This window comes from Megalobrama amblycephala, linkage group LG2 (assembly GCF_018812025.1).
Source record: "Megalobrama amblycephala isolate DHTTF-2021 linkage group LG2, ASM1881202v1, whole genome shotgun sequence".
Lineage (NCBI taxonomy): Eukaryota > Metazoa > Chordata > Actinopteri > Cypriniformes > Xenocyprididae > Megalobrama > Megalobrama amblycephala.
The window spans coordinates 31,403,911-31,428,530 of record NC_063045.1 but is presented as its reverse complement, the minus strand read 5'-3'; the positions used below and the strand labels follow the sequence as shown (position 1 = coordinate 31,428,530).

Genomic DNA, 24,620 nt, shown 5'->3' with positions numbered 1-24,620 from the left:
GGGACGTAGCCATGCCTGGGTTTCAATACGACTTTAGAGTCGTTGGGCCCAAATTCAAGGCAAGCAGGGCTCACAGAGAGGGCCTGCAGATCGCCGACACGTTTTACCGATGTTAAAGCCAGTAGCAGAGCGGTCTTAAGCGTCAGGGGCTTGAGGTCAGCTGAGCACAGCGGCTCAAAGGGATGCCCTTTGAGAGCCCTAAGGACCATAGATAGGTCCCAGGTGGGAACAGTGAGCGGGCGAGGAGGATTCAATCGCCTAGCACCCCTCAAGAAACGCACCACTAGGCCGTTTCTCCCCACCGACTGGCCAGCGATAGGAGAGTGAAACGCTGCGATGGCTGCTACGTAAACTTTGAGCGTTGAAGGTGCTCGCCCTGAATTCAAACGCTCTTGGAGAAAAGACAGTATCAGAGATACGTCACACTCCGCTGGAACTATGTTGCGTGCAGAGCACCAATCAACAAAGATTGACCATTTCTGGGCATAGAGACGTCTCGTAGACGGAGCTCTCGCCTGAGAGATGGTGTTCAACACGTCCCCGGGGAGGTTAACCGGCTCCCGTCGAGGGACCATAAGTGCAGAGCCCAAAGTTCTGGCTGTGGGTGCCAAATTGTCCTGTTCGCCTGAGAGAGAAGGTCTCGTCTCAGAGGAATGGGCCACGGGGCTCTCGTGGAGAGCCTGAACAGCTCTGAGGACCAAACCTGGCTCCTCCAGAGTGGGGCCACCAGGAGGACTCTGTGCTCGTCTTCCTTGATTCGTCTGATAACCTGAGGAATCAGAGCGATCAGGGGGAATGTGTAAAGAAGGGTGCTGGGCCAATGGTGGGCCAGCGCGTCGTCCTTCCTCGAGAAATAAGTTGGGCAATGAGAATTGTCTTCTGAGGCGAAGAGGTCGACCTCTGCCTTCCCGAAGAATTCCCATATTGTGAGAACCGTCTGGGGGTGGAGCGTCCACTCGTCTGAGGGAACATTGCTCCGAGACAACCAATCTGGGAGCAGATATGCTTTCCCAGGAATGTGTGTCGCCCTGAGCGACAGAAACCTGGGTAGAGCCCATTCCAGAAGACGCTTCGCCAGTGTGCATAAGCGGCTGGACAAAAGACCTCCCTGGTGATTTATGTATGACACCACGGTCATGCTGTCCGATTGGACTAGGACGTGGCGTCCCGTCAGGTGAGCCTGAAAGAAGTGAAGGGCACGTATCACTGCCAGCATCTCTAGGCAGTTGATATGAAGATGGCTCTCCTCGTGTGACCACGAGCCGAAGGCCGGTCTGCCCTCTCAAAGAGCGCCCCAACCCGAGTTGGATGCGTCCGTCGAGAGCACCGTCCTTCGCGACGCCGCCTGAAGGGGTACGCCACGCTTGAACCACTCGGGGTTCAACCAGGGCTTCAGGGCTGATAGACAGGCCTGATTGACCTTGAGACAGAAGCGGCCATGCCGCCAGGCGTGGGGGGGAACCCGAAACTTCAGCCAGTACTGCAGAGGCCGCATCCGAAGAAGGCCGAGCTGTAGAACTGGGGAGGCGGAAGCCATCAGCCCTAATAGCCTCTGGAAAGACTTCAGAGGAAGGTAGGCTTTGTTTGTGACGGAAGCCGCGAGCTGCTGAATGGCCAGAGCGCGCTCTGGCGAGACTACTGCCGTCATGCGGACAGAGTCGAAAACCGCTCCCAGGAACGAAATGCGTTGGCTGGGAAGCAGCGAGCTCTTGGATAGGTTGACCCTGAGTCCCACGCATTCTAGATGGCTGAGGAGCACAGATCTGTGAAGTTCTAGCTCTGCTCGCGAGTGGGCCAGAATGAGCCAATCGTCGAGATAATTCAGAACACGGATTCCCATCTGTCTGAGTGGGGAAAGAGCCGCATTCATGCACTTGGTAAAAATGCGAGGAGCCAGGGACAGCCCGAAGGGTAGGACTGTGTATTGGTAAGCCACACCCTCGAAGGCGAATCTCAAGAACCGCCTGTGGTGGGGGGCTATCTGGATGTGAAAGTAGGCATCTTTCAGGTCCAGTGAGCAGAACCAGTCCTCGTGACAAATCTGTGCGAGGATCTGCTTCAGCGTCAGCATCTTGAACTTCCGTCTCATGAGGGAGCGGTTCAGGATCCTGAGATCTAAGATGGGTCTGAGACCACCATCTTTCTTGGGGACCAGAAAGTAACGGCTGTAAAAGCCTGACTCGCTCTCTGGAGGAGAGACTATTTCTATAGCCCCTTTCCTGAGCAGCGCCAAGACTTCGGTTCGGAGAACGTGAGTGTTGTCCGAAATCACCGAAGTTTGAACCCGGATGTGAACGAGGCGGAGGGGAAACTGCGCAAAGGAGCTTTGGGGGTGATTTCCCCGTCCTCTTCCTTCCTCTTAAATCAGGATGACTTGGGCGTCACAGGGTCCAGCGCAATCTTGGGCCGGGGTCCCTGGCGTCTCGGGAAGGAGCGTCTGGCAGAGCGAGAGCGCTGGCGTTGCTCCTTTGGCGGTGCTGCCTGGGAGGCAGAGGGGGCAGGCTTGCTCTGCTGAGCCGGCGCAGGCCTGGGTCGGCTTGAAGCAGATGCGGAGCTGGAGCGTTTTGGCAGGAAGTGTCTCATGGCCTGAGACGACTTCTGCGCTGCGGTGAATCACTTGGTGAGACCCTCTACCGATGGCCCAAAGAGACCGGAAGGCGAGACAGGGGCATCTAAAAAGGCCATCTTATCCGCATCCTTGATCTCAGTCAAGTTGAGCCATAAGTGGCGCTCTAAAACCACCAGGCTGGCCATGGACCTTCCAATGGCCTGGGCTGTGGCCTTCGTGGCTTGCAGGGCTAGGTCAGTGGCGCTGCGGAGGTCCCTGAAGGTGGGTGCATCAAAGCCGGACTCGTCCATAGAGCGGAGAAGCTTGGCTTGAAACACTTGGAAAATGGCCATAGTGTGGAGCGCCGAGGCAGCTTGGCCTGCGGAGGCGTAGGCTCGCGAAGCCAGGGTGGAGGTAGTCCTGCAGGGCTTTGAAGGAAGGGCCCCCTTAGATTTCCAGCCCACAGCCGTGGGAGGACAGAGGTGAGCTGCCACTGCTTCATCCAGGGGCGGCGGGTGCTCATAGCCCTTTTCTTCAGCACCGTCCACAGTCGTGAGGGCTGAACGGTGCGTGGTGTGCAGGCGGGCAGAGTAAGGAGCGCGCCATGACTTGGTCAGCTCCTCGTGTACCTCGGGGAAGAACGGGGCAGCACTTTGACGAGGGGCCTGGCGTCTTCCCGGCAGGAACCACTCATCTAGGCGGCTCCGTGACGGCTCTTCCGGCGGAGCCCAATCCAGGTCTAGCTCCTCCACAGCTTTTGAGAGGACGCGGAGAAGTTCGGCGTCCATGCCCGAGCAGTGTTCAATGGGCTCCAGCGGAGGCGGGGGGGCGGGGTCGTCCGACTCGCCAGCCCAGCCTTCTGCTTCGGAAGCTGCGAGAGACATGGATTCATCTAGCGGCTCTTCATCCGATCCACCGAATGAGACGAGGTCACTTGCATGTACTGAGGGTGGGAGAATCTGACAGGCGACCGCTCTCTGGTGGGAGAGGGCGAGGCACGCGGGGGCTGGGCCGACGTGAGCTCGCTCAACTCCGCGCGCTGGGTTGCTCTACCCCGCTGTCTCTTCCTCGCAGGCACGCGGCGGGACTGCCTCCGGCAAAGAAAGCAACCCGCGAGCGCAGAGAGGCCAGACTCATGCACTCGCAGTGCAGGCATGAAGCGTCGGTGAGCGCGGCTTCCGCATGGGGCTTACCCAGGCATCCAACGCACTCATCGTGTCCATAGTTGTCCTGCAGAGGGGCTCTGCAGGTGTCACAGGAGTGACGCGGCATTTGAAGCAACGCCGGCGCTGTGAAAACGGTGATTGGGGGGCTCTTTTAGAGGGGCGAGGACCGCGGAAGCTCTTTTAGAGCGGACGAATCCGCTAGGAATGCTCTTAGAGCGGTATAGAACCGCGAGGAAAACGCTCTCAGAGGGGGCGCCGGATGGCGGCAGGAGGCGGCAGGAGACGGCTGAGGCGGCGGCCGGAACAGGAAGCAGGCGGCGGGCGTCTTGAAGACGGCACTCGGGGCAGTAGTCCACGAGGGCGCCGGCGCTGTAGTAGTCCGGCGGCTCAGCTGGGTCCGCTGCGGGGCCTCTTCAACGGCGGCGAGAGCTGCTTCTTCCAGCTATGCCGCGCCGCCATTGGTTCAACAACTTCTCATGAGTGAACCAATGACGATGCAGTTACACTGCGTTATTGAAAAAGGCTTCAGTGACGGGGAAAAAGGGAGACTTTTCCCCATACGCAGTACGAGTGAAGTATCGAAAGGGAACTCAATTGCTTTTTATGATGAAGAGATTTAATTTAGGCTTTTATTCACATATAAAACTTTATCAGCAAACATAAACAGATGCTCAACCGAACACGAATGACGCATAAGTACAAACCTCTTCCGGAAGCTCAAACATGCTATGCAACACATGAGAATAAACCTCAATGGTTATGCAGCATGTTTGAGCTTCCGTAAGTGGTTTGTTCTCATGCGTCATTCAGAATGCTGTCAGATTTCATCAAAAAGTTCTTCATTTGTGTTCTGAAGTTGAACGGAAGTCTTACGAGTTTTGGAACGACATGAGGGTGAGTAATTAATGACAGAATTTTCATTTTGGGATGAACTAACTAACTAACTAAAGGGAATCCACCCAGAGTCAAAAGTATTATCATCCTACTGGACAACTTTCAAGGACACATCCCCAGACCTCCTGTTATGCCCTATTAAATCTTGATTTGCTTTTTGGGCTACTATAATAGGTTTTCATGCCTGAATGTTCAATAAACACAATTTTTTCCCATATTTGACATTGCTGCAGCTCCTCGCTCCCCCAGTATGTCAGTAACGCTCTGTTTAGTTCCTGTTACTATGAAGCTCAAGCACTTCGAGCATGTTTGGGAAATGTCATGCCCGTTACCATAACCATAATTTTCAACTCACTACTAACTCAACCAGGCCCTGCCCCTTTATTCTCCTTATGCTTTGGTTGGCAATTATTTAAATGAGGAATATCGTGATGTGTTTGTTCCTTGAAGAAAACCCATGACTACAATGGAGGCGCTTCTGGGAGTTCAGAAACAGTGTGCATTGATATAGAAACTCTCTTTCAAGTGACTCTGTGCTTTGGAACTTTGCAAAGCTTTTTCATGCTCAAACAGCACACTTAAGAAAGATGAACATGGAAAAAAGCATAACAGCCCTAGTAATAAAAAAAAAAAAAAAAAAAAAAAAAAACTACACCAAAATCTATTTTAAATACATTTATTTCATACTAAGTATACTTCAAATCAATATGTAATTTGTCACCGCTAGAGCTCACCTATTCAAAACAAAGGCATAGCTTCATGATGCCGAGTTTGAGCGCGAAATCTTGGGAGTTGTCGTCTTCACCTCACAGCAGACGGAAAAGAATTTGACGGGACTCGGGCAGAAATCATGTTCATGGATGAGATTATTAATGTTACTGTCGTATGAAGCAGAGCACGGCCGAGTGCTGTGAGACTGGAACGAGGCCGCTGGAGCGGTTGCTAAGGAGAGACGAGCGCGACATGAGGCTCAAGAGCAGCAGAACTTTCATTATGCCACAGTCGCCGCTTCCGCTTCTTCCGGTCAAGCATATGTCATACAAATCTATGAATTTTGAACGATCGCTAGAAAATATAAACATCAATTATTAATCATACTTACAGGTTGAGATTCAGAAGAGCAAGTCCAAATAAACTAGGCATTGATCAATATTTTAAGACCAAGCATTTTGTGAATCCTGCGTTAAACTCCCCGAGGTTTGAGAAGCAGTCATCAGTAAAATGATGGGAACACAACAAAAGATTGTATTGCTGTGGTATTGTTGAAAAAATTAATTTTCCCTGGCGTCTGCATGCGTAATAAGTGGGTGGGCAATATGCTAATGTTATGTTGTGATGTCACAACGAAACGGCTTGAGATTGGTTTTACAAATGACTCGTTTAATTGACTCAGAGTTGACTCTTACGTTTGAGAGACAATAACTTTATATATATGGTGCACTTTCAGATTTAAAACTTTGCAGGATGTTTTCATTCATTTAGAGGTATGTTACACACTACATGAAAGGTAATTTTCAAAAATCCATAATATATATATGCCTATAGCCTATATAAAGTTCAGTCATTCATGTGACTGGAAAGAAAGTGAAACTTTGTTTTTCCGCTGATCACGTGTTTCTTTGAAAACAATAGACGCTCTGGCATGGAGCTTCATGAGAAATTGCACTGCGTACTCGATACATGCTTTGAAGCTTCAGTGTCATATGCAACATCACAAGCACTTGGGTTCTTCAACTTGCCTTAAGTTGGACTCCTTACGTGTATGATCTTTGTATAACATAACTGCAAAACATTTAAATATTAATATTAAATATTTAAATATTTTAGGCTAAGCCCCGTCTGTGAAACCGGGACTAAGTATACCAGTTTAGTAAACCAAAAGTACAATTGAAGGATTTTTTTTTAATTTAGCACATAATTATGTAAATGTATTTGAAGTATACTTAGCATAAAATAAATATATTTCAAATACAAAAAAACAAAACAAAAAAAACTTGTTGAAACCAAGCTGGAAAACAACCAACCTTTTATTTTCTGCACATTGTGACATGTTTTTTTCCCCTTTTGAGTATAATAATTGCTACATCAGGCTTTTATTGTTCATATAGAATGATAGGAGAATCTGGCCTTTTTCTTGCTAAAAACGTGTAAACTATCAATCAGATAACAGAAGGCATGTAGTAGAGTGAATGGTTTATGCAAAAAAATAAAATAAATAAATAAATAAAAAACATGATATGACCCGTTTAATGTATTAACACAGAAAACTTAGCACAGTAAAAAAAAAAAAAAAAAAAAAAAAAATCTATTAAATAGTGGAAAGCGAAGAGTAAACTGATTTTAATGAAGTGTCACTCACCCATGCAGTTCTTCATCATCATAAATCCACTCTCATAGCCAGGGAAACAATCGCACTGAAAACTGCCCAGTGAATTCATACACATGCCATGACCACAAACATCAGGAGAGATCTTACACTCGTCAATATCTGTGAAAATTCACATACACACTCAGATCTTGTAAAGAAACACATTAAATGCTATATCATTTTCAGCTGAATGTATTTACAGAAACTCAAAGGGTAGCACAAACATTCATCTGAAAATTATGTAACATATTCATATACAGTTTATATCCATGTGTCATACAGGGCAGCACATTTTTTTCCAATTTTTTTGAAGAATGCAACTCAGGAGACTGTGGTAGCAAAACACCCAATTTCTATTGTAAACCATTACTGTCCTCATAAAAATGTCAAATCATTTCTCCAGTCATTCTTTACTGATGAAAATAATTTGGTTTTTGTCTTCACAGACACTCAGTATCACCTGTGCAGTTTTGCTCATTGGTATCCAGTGCAAACCCACTGTCGCAACGACATCTGAAGCTTCCAATGGTGTTCCGACATTTTCCATGAATACAGATGCTTTGGAAAACTTTACACTCATTTATATCTGACAAAGAGGGAATTGCATAAACTTCATTACTTAAACATATGAACTTTAAACAGCATATATGAGCTTTATAAGAATAGACATAACAGTGAAAGCTAAATACTCAAGAGCAAATATATTTATTTGACCTTTATAAACAGCTCTGCCAGTGAGCATGTCGCCTTTGTTGGCGAAGCCTGGTCCTCTTGGGCACAGAGCGTCAAACTGCCGTGTGCCAGGCTCAGGGCATAAGTCACAATCTTTGCCCCAGGCTAAACCTACTGTACAGCAACACACATCCATACGGAACCGTCCTGGTACCGGCTGCGTACACATGTCTTCATCGTAGGTTAGGAAACAGGGTTCTGAACGAACATCTGGAGAAGAAAAATAGAAGAAACATTTCTTTCCAACACTTCCCATCATTTGGTGATTAATTTTTTTAAATGACGGCACAGATAAAGCATGGACTAAATAGTACAAAACAATCACTAATGGCTGATGTATTTCTACTGCCACACAGTACACCATCATACTGACCAGCCACAATCCATATCAACATGATTCAAAGACATGTTAGAGATTAAAGGGATCCTTCACTCAAAATTAAAAACTTGTCATTTACTTACCATCACAATCATCATTCCAAAACCCATAAGACTTTGGTTTATCTTCGGATGACACAAATTAAGATTTTTTTTAACATTCTCCTCAGTTGAAAGTACATACAACCAAAATTTTCAAGCTTCAAAAACTTTATCAAGACAATGTAAAAGTAATACATATGAATCAAATGGTTAAATAATTAAAGTCTTCTGAAGTGACAGGAATGTTTTACATGATGAACAGATTTCATTAAGGCATTCATTCACATAAACAGAAGCTTACCTGGTGTAACCTCGGTTACCTTTAGAGGGAACACACCACTGCGTCATGGTGTTGATGCTATGGGAACACGTCTGAAGCACATGTAAAACACGGCAATCTTCTTTGGCTGAAATCAATACTATAGCATCACATGAAGCGCCTGTGCATGTAAAAGGGTGCCTGCATTAGACGTCATCAGATTTTTTGTCTTCAGGAGGCAAATTGATCAAATGTAAGACTAGAATCTGTTGGAGATCGTTCAACTCTTGAGGGAGTTGGAGCTGCACTCATTGTGATGCATTCACGGTAAGAGCTTTTGTTCCCTTTCAAAGGCTACACTCTAAGCTGCGCTTTATTCAGTGCTATGGGAATGTCTTTTAGTCGTGACCAGCTGTGAATATATGTGTAAAACAACGTAAATGAAATTGACTTATATTTATAGCCTTGCGTGACGTCATTGGAATGCGTCGTAGCGAGGCTATAATTAGATGATCCACCTGTGCATCAGCAGGTCTTTTGTCTTCAGAGACCATACTGTGAAGTGTGTGTGTGAAGCAGCTCTGCTCAAACTCTTTCCTTCCTTCATTACTTTGTTAGGAGTTAGTTTTTACAGGCAGTGTGCAGAACTTTCTCTCCCTTTGTTCCTTTTTCAACTCTGTCTGACAAGTGAAAAGTGAACACACATATATGATATATTTGAGAGAAAGTCATCGCTGAACAAAGCAAACGGTGTGTGTCTCCGTGTTCGCGGTCCATCTCCGAGTCGGACACACACCAGTATTGTTTTGTTTGGGGAAGAGCATGCTGCCCTTGCGTTGTAACAGGGCGAGTGCGAGCATTGTGAATGTTCACAGTTAAAGTGCTTCGCATTCGCTTTGCTTATTTCAAAAGGGCAGCACCCACAATGTGTTCGCGTGGCTCGCGTGGCGATCTGGCTGAGGAGCGAGAGACGGGTGCTCCGGCACTTCTTCGGCTCGGGCAGAGGACAATTAGTGTTTTCCATTGGAATGGAATATGAGTTTGTCCGTCTCTGAGCGTTCCTCCTGTGATGATAAAGCGAAAGTGAACTGCTCTGGGCGGTCATTCAACAGTGACACAAGCAGACCCCAAACATTTCTAATATAAATGTGTTTTGTACCCGTGACGTCGACTCGATCGACTATCGCGGGTGCAAAGGCACGTGTTTATATGATGCTGCCTCAGATCGGAGAGACGCTTGCATGCTATCTCTCCCCTGGGGGCGCATCATCAGAGGCGTTTCACAGCGAGTCGGGCTGGTACTGCGCTGTACACAATGGCTGTGTTACAGGCATATCAGACTGATCTATGAAAGTTTTAAGCACAGCCTTTCATTCAGACCGTGTTTACTTGTCTGGTAATTGGCTGCATTTAATTCTGAGGAATTTATCAAGTGAAATGGCCTTATAATATATGATATATAATATGCATATATAAGCAAAATAAATAGGTTCTCCATGACGTTAACTCGTTCATGGGTAAAACCTTATTTTTCAATGTCAATTTATTTAACTATCGTGGTTGCAAGGGCGTGTGATTTAAACAATGATGCTCCAGTTTGAAGAGACGCTTGCGAGCTATCTCTTATCTGGAGCTCATAGTCACTTAAAGAGACAGCACTTCCCACCAAGCTATGCATAATAACATCCATACTGGTGGGAAGGTGTTTTGATCAGTGTATCAGACTGGTACTGCTGCACACTATGGCAGTGTTGCAGGTGGACCAGGCTGACCTGCTAAGAAGGCTGTGGCGAGTTGTGCTTCCCCTTATAAATCTAGGGACCAGCTCGTCACGTTCAGCAGCCTCATAATATCTAACACCCGCCCCTTCTCAATATCTTCACATAAACCCTCCTTCCCCGCCACCTCTGGAGCAGCGGCGGGCAGCGGTTTTCAGTGACATGTTAGGTGTTCCGTTGATTTCTGTAACATATCAGGACGTGGAACATCTAACATCCCCTCAAAGGAAGTATCAAAATTAGTGCCCATTTCAGAGAAACTGGCAGCATGGAAACTACTGCCAGGGGTGTCTGTGTGGGTTCTAAAGACAGTAGAATTAGGATACAGAATCCAATTTATTTGTCGTCCTCCGCGTTTCAACGGTGTGGTCTCCACTACCGTGAAGCCGGGGCAAGCGACTTTACTGTCATAAGAACTGCAATCTCTGCTGGAGAAAGGGGCCATAGAGCATGTTCCCCCTCTAGAGAGAGAGTCAAGTTACTACAGCAGATACTTCTTAGTTCCCAAGAAGGACTGGGGGCTGCGTCCAATCTTAGATCTTCGAGGCTTAAACCGTTCAGTCAAAGCTCTCGAGTTCAAGATGTTAACCGTAAAAATGATCGTGTCGCAAATCCAACATCACGATTGGTTTGTCACGATCGATCACAAGGACGCATATTTTCACATAGAAATATTGCCACAACACAGGAGGTTCCTGAAGTTCGCTTTCGGGGGCAAAGCTTACCAATATCGGGTTCTTCCATTCGGCCTAGCCTTTGAACTACATAGACGACTGGCTAATACTAACACAGTCACAAGAGATGGCGTTACAACACAGGTGTCGTACTAGCCCATCTAGTTTCTCTAGGGTTGAGATTAAACGAGAGGAAAGTGTTCTCTGTCCTACCCAGAGAACGACATATTTAGGGGTCATATGGGATTCGACCATGATGCGGGCACGATTGTCTCCCGCTCGAGTCGAGACCATTCTAACCACCCTGAACAATGTCAGGCTAGGCCAAGATTGCACTGTTCTGCAGTATCAAGAAATGTTAAGTCTCATGGCATCAGCGTCCTCGGTGATTCCTATGGGCCTCTTGCACATGAGACGTGGCTCAGAGCCGAGAGGTATTGTCTAGGCAATGCTCTACGGTAAATAAGGGCAAGGGCACGCCTTGAGTGCTTTGTGCCCTATCTAAAATTCATGTTTATGGTAAGTCACGCGCTAATGCTTTGTGCACTTTCTAAAATCTATGTTTATGGTAAGGGTTACGCGCTGCGGCTTCGTTCCCTTTCTATGTGGCTCAGACCTCGGTTCTTCACCGTGGGTCCCACTCTAGGTGCGTTGATGTTGCAAGATGCCAACAACAGACGCTTCCTGTACGGGCTGGGGAGCGGCCTTAGGTGGCCGTCCAGTCCAAAGGGATATGGTGAGATCATCATCTCGATTGGCACATCAATTGCCTCGAATTGATGGCTGTATTTCTGGCCCTGAAGTACTTCCTCCACCAGTTAAGGGGTTACCATATCCTAGTGCGGGTGGACATTACTGCGGTAGCCTCTAATATGAATCGCCAGGGTGACCTGCATTGCAACGTCTAGACAGGCTAGTGCAGCGCGTTCTGCTCTGGGCTCAGGACAAGTTCCTGTCCCTCATGGCGATTTATATCCCCAGATATCTGTCCAGACAGAGCATACCGATGGGGGAGTAGAAACTCCACCCGAGGTAGTTAAATCTGGTAAAGATTTTATGAAACAAATGGACCTCTTCGCCCCAACAGGCAGCGCAATGTCCACTCCATTTCTTTTGGAGTCACCCAGCTTCCCCTGGGTCTGGATGTGATGAGCATATGTGGCCCAGAATGTGCCTGTATGCGTTTACTCCGGTTTCTGTGCTCCCTGGAGTTCTAGCCAAATTTCGCCAACAAGTGACTTGCCTCTTTCTGATAGCGCCACGTTGGCTGAATTGAATATGGTTCTCAGAGATAATATCTCTCCTCGAAGGCTCACCTTGGGCGATACCGAGCAGGAGGGACCTTCTGTCTCAGGCGCAGGGGACAATATTTCATCCCCGGCCAGAGATGTGGAATCTTCATGTTTGGCCCCTGAGGGGAACCAACAGAGGGACACAGGGCTTTCACCTGAAGTTATCGAGACTATTTTAAATGCTAGAGCTCCCTCCACTAGAGCAAGTTATACCAACAAATGGGGTGTCTTTGAAAGATGGTGTACTGCACACAATGCAGATCCAGTAAACTGCCAAACTGCTACAGTTCTGGACTTCCTGCAGGGAAAATTATCGACAGGTACATGCCCCGCCACTCTCAGGGTTTATGTAGCTGCTCTCTCGGCTTGCCACGCTCTGATTGACGGGGTGCCTTTTGGGCAAGCATGTCCTGCTCTCTCGCTTCATTCGAGGAGCTAGGCGGCTTTAGCCTCCTTCTAGAACCAGGATCCCTTCATGGGACCTAGCAATAGTCCTAGAGGGCCTGGTTGAGACCCCCTTTGAACCGTTAGAGTCAGTTTCTGACAAGCTGTTAACTCTAAAATGGTTTTTCTTATGGCTATAACTTCTCTCAAAAGAATTGGGGATTTGCAGGCTCTGTCCAACGTGCCATCCTGCTTAGACTTTGCCCCAGGAATGGTGAAAGCTATTTTGCATCCTCATCCTGACTATCTGCCTAAGGTTCCTTTCTCGAACTTGCATCTGGTCACTTTTGAAGCCTTCTGCCCTCCGCCGTTCCCAACGCCAGATCAGGAGAGACTTCACAGACTGTGTCCAATTCGTGCTCTTCAGACTTATGTCCACCGCACCAGCCAGTGGCGTAAGTCAGAGCAACTGTTTGTTTGTCATGGCTGCCATAACAGGGGTGCAGCCGCCACGAAACAGACCATGTCACTTTGGGTGAGAGATGCTATTGCCGTGGTTAGGGCTGCACGATTAATCGCATGCTTTTGTCATGCGTGTCTCGTCAGTAAAGCCGGTTCTGTGATTAGCGGTAAATGTCCATCACCTGCTTTCAAATGGAGAGGCACTTAATATACAGAGCCGTAGTTCGCGGACAAGCTACGCAATATCGCGTTCGTAATCGAAAGCGATTCATCTGCGATTATGAACACGATATTGCGTAGCTTGTCCGCGAACTACGGCTCTGTATATTAAGTGCCACTCCATTTGAAAGCAGGTGATGGACATTTACCGCTAATCACAGAACCGGCTTTACTGATGAGACACGCATGACAATCTCGTGCAATTAATCGTGCAGCCCTAGCCGTGGTCATACTTCGCCAACAGGCATCAGGGCTCATTCCACCAGGGGAGTTGCCTCTTCTAGAGCTTTGGCGGGGGGCGCCCCCTTACAAAATGTTTGTGATGCGGCAGGTTAGTCCTCTCCGCACACATTCATAAGGTTTTATAGTTTGGATGTTCATGTTACTCCGGGCTCTCATGTCCTTGAGTCGACATCGCAAGCCAGTGTCTGAGACTCTCTGTGCTTGTGACACACTTCACAGCCAGGGGGTCCGGACACACAGTGCGGCGGCGTGGGTATTCTCATTCCCATAGCGCTGAATAAAGCGCAGCTTAGAAAGGGAACGCCTCGGGTTACTTCACTGTAACCCTGTTCCCTGAAAAGGCGGGAACGAGAAGCTGCGCTTCTTTGCCACACTGAGATGTCCCTGGACTGCTCTTCAGACAAAATATCTGCTGATGCACAGGTGGATCATCTAATTATAGCCTCGCTATGACGCATTCCAATGACGTCATTCACAGAGTTGTTCCATAGCCACTCCTTTGTTATCTTGGCTGTGTGCTTAAGGTCGTTGCCCTGTTGGAGGGTGAACCTTCACCCCAGTCTGAAGTCCAGAGCGCTCTGGAGCAGGTTTTCATCAAGGATGTCTCTGTACATTGCTGCATTCATCTTTCCTTTGATCCTGACTAGTCTCCCAGTTCCTGCCACTGAAAAACATCCCCACAGCATAATGCTGCCACCACCATGCTTCACTGTAGGGATGGTATTGGCCAGGTGATAAGAGGTGCCTGGTGTCTTCCCAACATGACGTTTGCTATTCAGGCCAAAGGGTTCAATCTTTGTTTCATCAGACCAGAGAATTTTGTTTCTCATGGTCTGAGAGTCCTCCAGATGGGCTGCCATGTGCCTTTTACTGAGGAGTGGCTTCCGTCTGGCCACTCTACCATACAGGCCTGATTGGTGGAGTGCTGCAGAGATGGATGTTCTTCTGGAAGGTTCTCCTCTCTCCACAGAGAAATGCTGGAGCTCTGTCAGAGTGACCATCGGGTTCTTGGTCACCTCCCTGACTAAGGCCCTTCTCCCACAATGGCTCAGTTTGGCCGAGCGGCCTGCTCTAGGAAGAGTCCTGGTGGTTCCAAACTTCATCCATTTATGGATAATGGAGGGCACTGTGCTCATTGGGACCTTCAATGCTGCAGAAATTTTTCTGTACCCTTCCCCAGATCTGTGCCTTGATACAATCCTGTCTTTGAGGTCTACAGACAATTCCTTAACTGTGGGACCTTATATAGACAGGTGTGTGCCTTTCCAAATCATGTCCAATCAACTGAATTTACCACAGGTGAACTCCAATCAAGTTGTAGAAACATCTCAAGGATGATCAGTGGAAACAGGATGTACCTGAAGATTTTGAGTGTCATGGCAAAGGCTGTGAATACTTATGTACATGTGATTTTTTCATTTTTTATTTTTAATAATTTTCCAAAAAAACTTCTTTCACGTTGTCATTATGGGGTATTGTTTGTAGAATTTTGAGGAAAATAATGAATTTAATCCCTTTTGGAACAAGGCTGTAACGTAACAAAATGTGAAAAAAAAGTGAAGCACTGTGAATACTTTCCAGATGCACTGTATGCTGTAAAGTAGATTAGGCTGGATGTGCTGAGAGGTTCTCGCCTACCCCCTTCTGTAAAGTCGCTTCCTAAGTGAAAACGAATGTAAGAGCTGGATGAATGAGAGTTATCTGGGCAGGCATTCCTGTTCTCATTCTCTCATTTTGTCCCCCTCCCCAACTGTTATTGGGGATTTAAGCAGGATTATGCTCCCCTATGTAAGGGTGGCTTCCTGTAACAAGTGGTGCTTCCAGTAATAGAGTAAGCGTTGCAGAGTTTTTACTCCGGATTCCTCTGCTGTTTAATTTATGACTAAGCATATTATTGGGACAGTGGTGACTATGTTAGTGGATTTCCCTAGACAGCTCTGCTCCTGAGCTCTAGGCAGGTGCCTGTCCTGCTCTTGGGACTTTGGCTACCTGTGGTGGAGTTTCCCCTGCTAAAATACAGGTAAATTAAGTATTGACACATGTAGCTCTGGGGTTTTCCCTAGCACCTGTTGTCACTGATTTTTAGGGAATGAGGCCATTGTATAACCGCATAAGATGCACCTGGTGGTGTTGGATGCACAACTCCAGATTTGGAACAGAAGAGTTATGTCAAGCTCACTATGATTGTGCACAGTTTGCAGCTTAGCTGTAGTAGGCATTCCCTCAGCATGGTGTAGTTGGTATTAATGTTCCCATGGCACAGTGTTGAGTTCCCTCAAAAGGGAACGTCTTAAGGTTAACCCCGGTTCCCCAAGAAAGGAACGAGACAGTGCATCACATTGTCATGCCTCGGGCATGCCTGCATGTCTTCTTCAGGCAATTAAGCTGATGACGTCTAATGCAGACTCCCTTTTATACGATCTGGTGCTCCATGTCATGTCATAGTATTGTCGTTGGCCAATCAAGATTGTCGTTTTTACACATGCTTAAGACACCGGTCACGCCAGGATGCATTCACATAGTGTCAAAACCATGATGCAGTGTCACGGTTACTCGGTAACCCTCATTCCCTGAAGGAGGGGAACAGAGACATTACGTCAGAACTGAACTGATGAAATTGGGATCTCGCCTGAGCCAATGGATCCAATCACGCACTCCACCCCGCGTAGCGCGTATGTAAGGAAGAGTGCATGCAATCACACATTCAGGTTTGACCCGGCCGATTTTATTTTGATTTCAATTCAGATTCTGAAGAGACTAGTCTGAGGGAAATTGGAAGACTTTGATTGAAAAGGCACGGTCACCCCTCAACTTCAATCTGGATCTCGGGACCATCAACACTCTTTGCTCAGAAGACCTCAGAGATCTAACAGATGTATTTGGGTTTAAAAGATCACAGAGATATTCAGGAGCTGTTCCACTCAGAGCTTTAAAAACAAACAGTAAAATTTTAAACTCGATTCTGTAACCAGCAACCAGTGCAAAGAGCATAATACAGGGGAGATATGATTAAATTTGCGGGTGCCAGTCAGAAGTCTGGCAGCTGCATTTTGAACCATCTGAAGTTGATTTACATTTGATTGACTTATTTCAATACAAAGGGAATTGCAATAATCAAGCCGTGATGACACAAATGCATAGATCACTCTCTCAAACTCTTGAAATGATAAAAAAAACTCTTGGCTTTTGATAGCAATTTTAATTGGAAGAAACTGGATTTGACTACAGAATTTATCTGTTTATCGAATTTGAGTGCAGAATCGAAAGTAGCACCCAAATTTTTCACAGACAGTTTTCTGTAGAAGTCCAGGGGCCGTATTCACAAAACATTTTATCTTACCACTAAGAGTTTTCCTAAATGGCAGTAAAAGTTATTAGTTAAAGGTGCCCTTGATTCAAAAATTGAATTTACCTTGGCATAGTTAAATAACAAGAGTTCAGTACATGGAAAAGACATACAGTGAGTCTCAAACCCCATCGTTCCCTCCTTCTTATATAAATCTCATTTGTTTAAACGACCTCCGAAGAACAGGCGAATCTCAACATAACACCAACTGTTACGTAACAGTCAGGGTGTACGCCCCAATATTTGCATAATGTCAGCCCATGATGTTCCCAACATTATAAAAGGCATTAGACAAGGGCAGCCAGTTAACGTCTGGAGCTGCACACAGCCGAATCATCAGACTAGGTAAGCAAGAACAACAGTGAAAAATGGCAGATGGAGCAATAATAACTGACATAATCCATGATAGCATGATATTTTTACTGATATTTGTAAATTGTCTTTCTAAAAGTTTCGTTAGCATGTTGCAAATGTACTGTTAAATGAGGTTAAAGTTACCATCGTTTCTTACTGTATTCACAGAGACAAGAGACGTCGCTATTTTCATTTTTTAAACACTTGCAGTCTGTATAATGCATAAACACAACTTCATTCTTTATAAATCTCTCCAACAGTGTAGCATTAGCCGTTAGCCACAGAGCATATAGCCTCAAACTCATACAGAATCAAACGTAAACATCAAAATAAATACTTTACTCACATAATTCGAAGCATGCATGCAGCATGCATGACGAACATCTTGTAAAGATCCATTTGAGGGTTATATTAGCTGTGTGAACTTTGTAAATGTGCTGTAATATAGTCGACAGCTGGTGTGGCAGGCAGCACGCGATTTAAGGGGGCGGCGCCGAGTGTAAATCAGTGCATTGTTAATGATGCCCCAAAATAGGCAGTTAAAAAAAAATTAATTAAAAAAAAAAATCTATGGGGTATTTTGAGCTGAAACTTCACAGACACATTCAGGAGACACCTTAGACTTATATTACATCTTGTGAAAGAACGTTCTTGGGCACCTTTAAGAGTTTTCTCTTAAAGGTGCCCTAGATTATGTTTTTAAAAGATTTTTTTTAATTAATTTTTTTAACTGCCTATTTTGGGGCATCATTATAAACGCGCCGATTTTATGCTGCGGCCCCTTTAAATCCCGTGCTCTCCGCCCAGAGCTCGCGCTTGCCTTAAACAGTGCCTTAAAGTTTACACAGCTAATATAACCCTCAAAATGGATCTTTACAAAGTGTTCGTCATGCATGCGGCATGCATGCGTCGGATTATGTGAGTATTGTATAGTGTTATATTGTTTACTTCTGATTTTCAATGAGTTTGATAGTGCTCCGTGGCTAATGGGTAATGCTACACTGTTGGAGAAATTTATAAAGAATGAAGTTGTGTTTATGCATTATACAGACTGCAAGTGTTTAAAAATGAAAATAGCGAAGGCTCTCTTGTCTCCGTGAATACAGTAATAACCGATGGTAACTTTAACCACATTTAACAGTACATTAGCAACATGCTAACGAAACATTTAGAAAGACAGTTTACAAATATCACTAAAAATATCATGTTATCATGGATCATGTCAGTTATTATTGCTCCATCTGCCATTTTTCGCTATTGTTCTTGCTTGCTTACCTAGTCTGATGATTTGGTTGTGCACATCCAGACGTTAATACTGGCTACCCTTGTCTAATGCCTTTCATAATGTTGGAAACGTGGGCTGGAATATGCAAATATTGGGGGCGTACACCCTGACTGTTACGTAACAGTCGGTGTTATGTTGAGATTCGCCTGTTCTTCGGAGGTCTTTTAAACAAATGAGATTTACATAAGAAGGAGGAAACAATGGAGTTTGAGACTCACTGTATGTCATTTCCATGTACTGAACTCTTGTTATTTAACTATGCCAAGATAAATTCAATTTTTCATTCGAGGGCACCTTTAAAACCTATTCACAAAGCTGCTGAGACCAACTTTTACTAAGGAGTAGAGAGAGGTCTTTAGTAAGGGCGGGGTTGACCTCGTTGCTATGGACTAATCACAGAGTGATTGGCTAATGGGGGAGGAGTCTCTGTCATCTATTTAATCATAGAAATATAGTAGAATGAGGTATCATGTTGCCATATTCAAATAAAGGTTTTAAAAATACAAAATGTTGCCATATTCAAATAAATGTTACTTATGTGTTACTGGATCTTACGTATTCAGTGATCCTAAGCCTCCGGACCTGGGGCCAAATTTACAAAACATCTTAAAGCTAAAAGTAGCTCCTAACTTGCCGATTTAGGTCAGTCCTAATTTTAAGAGTCCTAAATTTTTGCTCTAAGAGTATTTCACAAAGCATTTTATCACTAAAACTAGCTCCTAAGTCTGTGAAACGTTAGGAGTAGTCAAGAGGACTCCTAAGACACTAAGACCAAATCACAAACAGTCCAAATCCACCTAAAGACACTTAACACCATTGAGGGAATAGCGACAGAGTCTTAGGTGCTGAACTTTTTCTTCATAAATGTAATACATTTTGATTTATATATTTGAATCTACGATGAGACGCCAAAAATAAATCTTTAACAAATAAATAAATATTGTCTGATTACCTGTGGCAATGGTTTTCATGAGTTCACATTTACAAATGATTGAATAGAGCAAAAAAAATAAAAATATGCTAATTTGGTGTTAATATTTGGTGTGCTGTCCAATGGGATCGAGGAATTTAGTCCAAACCCAGAGTTCTCCCTGTATTGTTTCTGAGTAGTGGTTAAGTGATTATAAAAAAAAAAAATATTTATGGTTAAACCACACAAGATCAGAAAGATTTAGAAAGAACCAGATCAGAAAATATATTTCAGGGCATTAAAGCCAATAAAAAAAACTGATGGAGTGATAGTGGCTATGGTGAAGGTGAATGACTATGACAAAGAGCTGGGGCCAGCTGATACTCCAGCGTGACTCACCCACACAGAGACGTCCAGTGACATCCAGTGTAAGACTCTCTGGACACTGACATTTAAAGGAACCTCTAGTGTTCACACACTGTCCATTATGACACACACCAGGAAACACCTCACACTCATTCACATCTACACAGAGAAAGAGCAACAGAGAAATGCATTGTGATTAACTAGGTAAGCTTAACAAGACAAAAATCAGAGATTTTACAGTTTGTCAGTCACTTCAATATGACAGAGTAACCTTCACAGGAAGCCCCTCTTGGCCGAGCAAATCCTTGTTCACATACAGGATCTGTGAATATAAATAATAGTATTCATGAAATAATACAACAGAAAAAAGATACATATAAAATAAACAGTGCTTTTTTAGGTAGGTTTAACAGTTTTCAGGTACAGAAATAAAGTAAACAAATGTAAAATACCACTTCCTTATTGTAACAGACTTTATTATGATTAATCTTCTAATTTGTTTCTGACTCTTATTTTGACTTGTTTTGTAGTCTACAGAGCTATACAGGTAATGAAAGGGAGAGCACATAGTTTTGTTTAGCTCTTATGGTGATTTTTTTGGAGTGAAAATGGACGCAATAAACTTAATAAAACATCAGTAAAGTTTTGGCCATCATTCGGATTTGGTCCACTACACTTATGAAAGTTGCAAAAGTTCTTTAGTCAAGAATAGTGTGTGATCTTTTGTTATTTGATTAACATTAAAACGCATACAGCAGTGCTAGGATTATGCAACCGACATTATACAGCTCAGTGCTGTCACGCAGTTAATTAAATAAACCATCGATTTTTTATATCGGCCTTTGTCCTGCTATAGCCGATATGCCGATGGTTGTAAATTGAGCAAAAATCGTCCTATAAATATTGGCAGCTGATAAATCTCTAGTAAAAAGATTTATTAAAATCAAATTATTAAACATTTTTATTTAACTTTTGATTAAAGGTGCAATATGTAAGATTTCTGTCCGCTAGAGGTTGCTAGAGGCCTATTCAAAACGAAGGCGTAGCTTGATGGGACATGTGGTCTTCACATCACAGCCGGTGGAAACAATCGGGATAGGACTCAGGAACAAATCATGTTCATGGATGAGATTATTAACGTTACTGTAGTATGAAGCAGAGCAGGACCGACTGTTGTGGGAGCTGAACGAGGCCACTGGAGCGACTGCGCAACACACACTGCAAGCAGCGGAAATTTTATTATGCCACAGTCGCCGGCGCTGCTTCCGCTTTTCCGGTCATGAGTATGAGTTAACACAGCTCTGTTTAACATATTAAATATATTTGAGTGTGTTGAAAATGATGTTATATCGTTACTCTGTGCGTTTGCTCGGCGGCTGCTGTGAGACACTTGTTTGAGACACACTGCAGTAAGCTAGATCGATTTTAGAATATCATAATAAATGCTGGATGGCTTGCATTGATAAATGGCATGCAATTAATTTTTAAAACATATTGTATGATGGAGAAAATTCTGTATTACTGTTACTAAAAATAAAGCTGCATCTGATTATGCTATGTTAGCTACTTGACAAAATAGTGTTTTTCTCTGAGGCATGGTAAAGCATGGTACTCGCAAAAAAACAAAACAAGAAAATTAGATTTAAGCAATAAGACTAAACATGTTGGGCTATATAACAACAATTAGTTGTCTGTCTATAAACGTAACCAAACAGTCTATTAAAACATGTAATATATTAAAGCGTCTTTGGTGTTTTACAAATTAAAAACCAAGGGTAACGCAGGTATGACACAACTGACAGGAGACTCCTCACATGTACCGGAGCCTTGGTTAAAATAGCAATTTTCTCACGATTTACAAATAGTTGGAAACATTTGGGATATTGTAAGTACTCAAGTGAACAAAATATATAACACTGGCCTAGTGGTTTTTGGATATTTTACTGCAAAAATCTTACATATTGACCTTTAATCAAAGAATCCCCAAAAAAGTATCACAGCTTTCACAATAATATCAAGCATTAACTATTTTCAACATTGATAATAATAAGAAATATAGCTGCAAGCAGCAATTACGGGGCCAAGCACAAAAACAGCACAAGAAGCCAGCCAACATGGCTGGGAGCATCAGACCAACTGCAACAGTGAGCAATTAAAGACCTATTAAGATTATTTTAGGCAAAAGAACTGAAAATATACTGTCAAAAGTAAGGATTTACTGGTTCATCACTTTTGACCAATAGGTGGCGCTGTGTCCAAATTGTGGTATGGTCAGAGTGAAGTGACAATGACACTTGCAAATTTTGGTGTCAATATGTCAAAGCATTGCAGAGATACAGCTTCAAGAGTAGGTTTTGCATCATGCGTCAAATTCGTTGCTCCGGTATATGAAAACGGTTTGATGTATCGACTTGAAATCCAAATCTTTTTGTTGGCATGGTCTGAAGATGATACGGTTAGATTTTGGTGAAAATCGGAGCAGCAGTCTAGGAGGAGTTCGAAAAAGTAGGTTTTTAAAGAAAAACAATATGGCGGACAGGAAGTTCAGCCGACTATGGCAAATTTGATATCTATGTTCTCAGCATGACCCTGTCCTCTAACTGTGTGCCAAATTTCACAACTTTCCTGCAAGCGGTTCTATGGGTTACCATAGACTTCCAGAGCAGAAGAAGAAGAAGAATAAAGAAAAAGAAAAAGAACGCCAACAGATACAATAGGTGCCTACGCACCTTCGGTGCTTGGCCCCTAAATATTTATTGAGCACCAAATCAGCATAAATATTAGAATGTAAATATCATATATTAGAATGACATCTTTTTGGTTATTTTCTTTTTTATTAAATTTTCAAAACAGAAATAAAAATAGACGACAACAAACAACATAAAATCAAGGAATAGATACTTTCAGCACTGCTTATAAAATATTAAAAGTATTCATATGACATACTAATACCAATAAGAAATTGAGTACAAAGCACTTTGAAATATGCCTTATCGCCCTGTGAACTGGTCACAAACAGATTTTGCAACCATATTAGAATGATTTCAGAAGGATCATGTGACACTGAAGATTGGAGTAATGGCTGCTGAAAATTCAGCTTTGATCGCAATAATAAATTATATTTTAAAGTGCCCCATTATGCTTTTTCGAATATTACCTTTCATGCAGCGTGTAATATGGCTGTTTGTGAATGTAAAAGGTCTGCAAAGTTTAAAAGACTAAAGAAGTGATTCTGAACTGCCTGAAATGTAATTCCAGTCTGACTTGTCTCGCTTAAAAACACTCACATTTTTTTTGTTTGTTTGTTTTGTGTGTTTATTTTTTATATATTATATTATATTATATGTTGCTACTTGTTGTATATGTGTATATGCAAATTTTGGCTGCTTATTCGGGCCAGTACACTCCTCTAAAAGAGATTTTTAATGTCAGTGACCTTTTCCTGGTTAAATAAAGATATTGACTTCCTGCACAATTTATTTTAAATTATAATAGTATTTCACTGTACATTACTGTATTTTTGATCAAATAAATGCAGCCTTGGTGAACATGAGACATTTTTCAAAAACATTAAAAAAAAACGTACCGACCTCAAACTTTTTAACGGTAAAGTCTAGTACACTACAGTAGTACTAAGTAGCGTGTGCTTCTAGAACTCTGTACAGTAAGCAGTAGTGTTTTCATACCGGTTTGGCATGGTTCACATGGGCTGCCCCAGGCTTTTCCCAGCGTGGCACAGCACTGTGACCTCAGTGTAGCTCCATTAATGTTCACTTCACAGCGGCCGTCCCGGAGGGTCAACCAGCACGAGCCCTTCAGGCTGTCTGTGGAAATAAACCTCCATGAGCACAATCAAAGTACTTACACAATAACAGAAAAGAAAAAGAACACAGTATGGAGTCTTTTTGAATATTGAGAAACATGTAAATAAATTAAAATACATTTCTTTTAAATTTGTGTTTTTCCCAAACATATGTTAATGATGAAATTAAAATCTTCTTGAGGTGTGTGTGCATGATTTAACATGTACATTTACCAACACATAAAAGTCCAGTGGAGTCCAGTTTACTTCCTAGTGAGCACTCACAGGAGAAGGAACCCACACTGTTCTTACAGACTCCATTAACACACGGGCCGCTCGCACACTCATTCACGTCTGGAAACAGATCACTAAAAGGTTGGACAATCTGAAAGGTTATATGATCTGACTAATGAGAGAAAAGTGCTAGAATATTAAAGATAAAAAGATGTACACTAGTAACTTGATGAAGTCTCTTCTCTTCACCAAGGCTGCATTTATTTGATCAAAAATGTGAAGAGTAATGTTGTGAAATATTATTACAATTTAAAAGAACTGTTTTCTATGTGAATATATTGTAAAATGTAATTTATTCTATATATAACATTTCTGATTATTATCAATGTTGAAAACAGTTGTGCTGCTTCATATTTTTGTGGAAGCCATGATACATTACTATTCAAAAGTTTGGGGTAAATTTCTTTTAAAGAAATTAATACTTATTATAATCCTAATTTCAACAAGGGTGCATTAAATTGATCAAAAGTGACAGTAAACATTTAGAAAGTTGCAAATGATTTCTGTTTCAAATAAATGTTCATTTCACAGTTTCCACAGAAATATGAAGCAGCACAACTATTTTTAACATTGATAATAATCAGAAATGTTTCTTGAGCATCAAATCATATTAGAATGATTTCTGAAGGATCATGTGACACTGAAGACTGGAGTAATGATGCTGAAAATTCAGCTTTGATCACAGGAATAAATTACATTTTACAATACATATTTAAATAGAAGTTATGAGAACAGTTATTTTAATTGTAATAATATTTCACAATATTAATGTTTTACTGTATTTTTTTAATGAAATAAATGCAGCCTTAGTGAGCAGAAGAGAC

The 24,620-nt window shown here is 43.4% G+C and overlaps 1 protein-coding gene across 7 annotated transcripts in view; it reads right to left on the bottom strand.

The window, feature by feature from the left end:
• Nucleotides 1-24,620, bottom strand: part of LOC125255244 (fibrillin-2) — a 144,220-nt gene that overhangs the window by 44,582 nt on the left and 75,018 nt on the right. For all 7 annotated transcript variants that reach the window (XM_048170325.1, XM_048170296.1, XM_048170321.1 and 4 more), the window contains 7 exons: nucleotides 23,737-23,856; nucleotides 23,387-23,524; nucleotides 19,972-20,022; nucleotides 19,734-19,859; nucleotides 7,691-7,918; nucleotides 7,437-7,562; nucleotides 6,968-7,096 (listed from right to left, as the gene is read on the bottom strand). In XM_048170325.1, coding sequence (XP_048026282.1) covers nucleotides 6,968-7,096; nucleotides 7,437-7,562; nucleotides 7,691-7,918; nucleotides 19,734-19,859; nucleotides 19,972-20,022; nucleotides 23,387-23,524; nucleotides 23,737-23,856 — 918 coding nt within the window. The remainder of the gene's footprint in view (nucleotides 1-6,967; nucleotides 7,097-7,436; nucleotides 7,563-7,690; nucleotides 7,919-19,733; nucleotides 19,860-19,971; nucleotides 20,023-23,386; nucleotides 23,525-23,736; nucleotides 23,857-24,620) is intronic.